The sequence below is a fragment of the Eubalaena glacialis genome, chromosome 1 (genome assembly GCF_028564815.1).
Source record: "Eubalaena glacialis isolate mEubGla1 chromosome 1, mEubGla1.1.hap2.+ XY, whole genome shotgun sequence".
Classification (NCBI taxonomy): Eukaryota; Metazoa; Chordata; class Mammalia; order Artiodactyla; family Balaenidae; genus Eubalaena; species Eubalaena glacialis.
Genome location: NC_083716.1, coordinates 175,802,566 through 175,804,055, shown reverse-complemented (window position 1 = coordinate 175,804,055; position 1,490 = coordinate 175,802,566). Strand labels below are relative to the sequence as shown.

The 1,490-nt window shown below is 43.5% G+C and overlaps 1 protein-coding gene across 1 annotated transcript; it reads right to left on the bottom strand.

The window, feature by feature from the left end:
• Positions 1–200: 200 nt before the first annotated feature.
• Positions 201–1,181, bottom strand: B3GALT1 (beta-1,3-galactosyltransferase 1). Its single transcript, XM_061201246.1, has one exon. The coding sequence runs from the start codon at positions 1,179–1,181 to the stop codon at positions 201–203; it is 981 nt and encodes a 326-aa protein (XP_061057229.1).
• Between the last annotated feature and the right edge of the window lie 309 nt (positions 1,182–1,490).

Here is a 1,490-nt window from a genome sequence, read left to right as displayed (position 1 = left end):
TAACTCATGTATTATTTCTATGAGCAGAGCTTAACACGTGTAAATTGGCAATCCAAGAAAGGAACTAGGAGTGGGAAGAAAAACACTTTTTATAAAACCCCTTCACCAGTTCATTTCCTCTGGTGACACCTGTAAAATACCTACACCCTAGGCCTCATTTCTTAAAAAAGAAAAGAAACGTATTTACACTGGTAAAAATCCTAACATCTGAGATGTTTCTTGCTTGACATGTCATTCCAGATTCTGTGCATTTCTTCTGGAGAGATCTGATGCACGGTGATAACTCGGCGATACCTACACAAACTGTAGGCCATTTTCCAGTGATTGAAGCCACTGTTCTGGAAAGGATGGATGCCCAGCTTTCGAAGACACAGTCCCACATATACATCTTCCAGGTGAAGCAGCCTGGTGTGGAGTGAGGTCTTGTAAATGAGTTCAGCCACATCAGCTGAAAAGATATAGCCAGTCCCCGAGCAGAAGGGTGGGTAGTTACTGTCAGGGTACAAATCCCTGGGCATATACCACTTACTGCGGACGTCTCGGATTGGCCCTCCATTGATGACATAGCCGGTAAAATACCTTCTTCTTGGCTTGGTGGAGGGTTTTAGTAGTTTATAAATAAGGTTGTCCATGTTGACAAAAATGTCGCTGTCTGTTTTCATGACATACTTGGCTTTGGAACAAAAAGTGGCCACCCACCTCATCCCCATTAAGGTTTTGAGGGTAAGGTTATGGTAGGAATCAATGAAGTCCTCCACGATAATGTCGTGAAAGATCTGGCTCTCTTGCTCCACCATCTGATTGAGGACGGGATCAGCGTTCTTGCCCAGGAGGAAGAGAGTGGCTATCTTGATCCCTTTAAAGTTGTTCTCATCCCCCCAGGTCTCTCGGATCGCCTGCCGGGCATCGAATTCTTTATGGGTGGTGCTGATGAGGATAACGAGGAAAGGAATGTTTTTCTCACATTTGTTGGGCTCATTTATAAGAAATTCAAAAGAATGGGGGTTTATAGGTCGAGTTCTTATGTTGCCAAAGGTGAAGTTTTTCCTGGCCACTGTTAGATGGCTGAATGGCTTGGAGCCAGTGTAGGAAGAAGTAGGGCGAGTTACACTCAAGTACCAGAGAGCACTGGCCCAGCACACGACTGTCAAAACGTATAAACAGGAGACCTTTGAAGCCATTGTCTTGAGAGCACGTCTATTCCCAATATTGAAGAGTATGCCTTCTTGGCATTAGTTTCTTTTCATTTGGCAAAGGTAGCATATTACTAGTAAATCTTAAAGTTCGACAGAGAAGCGTGAGTGCGGGACTGTCCATGGGTCTCAGTGGCCGTCTGGCATCTCTGTATTCACTCTACTTTTCTCCAAATCTGATGCAAGAATCCATGCCTCATAAATCTTCCTCTTAACTCTGCAAAATCAAAGTACAGTTGTCATTCAGATTTATTTAGTCATTTCACATCCTCAAATAAACATAATAAGGGTATAAGG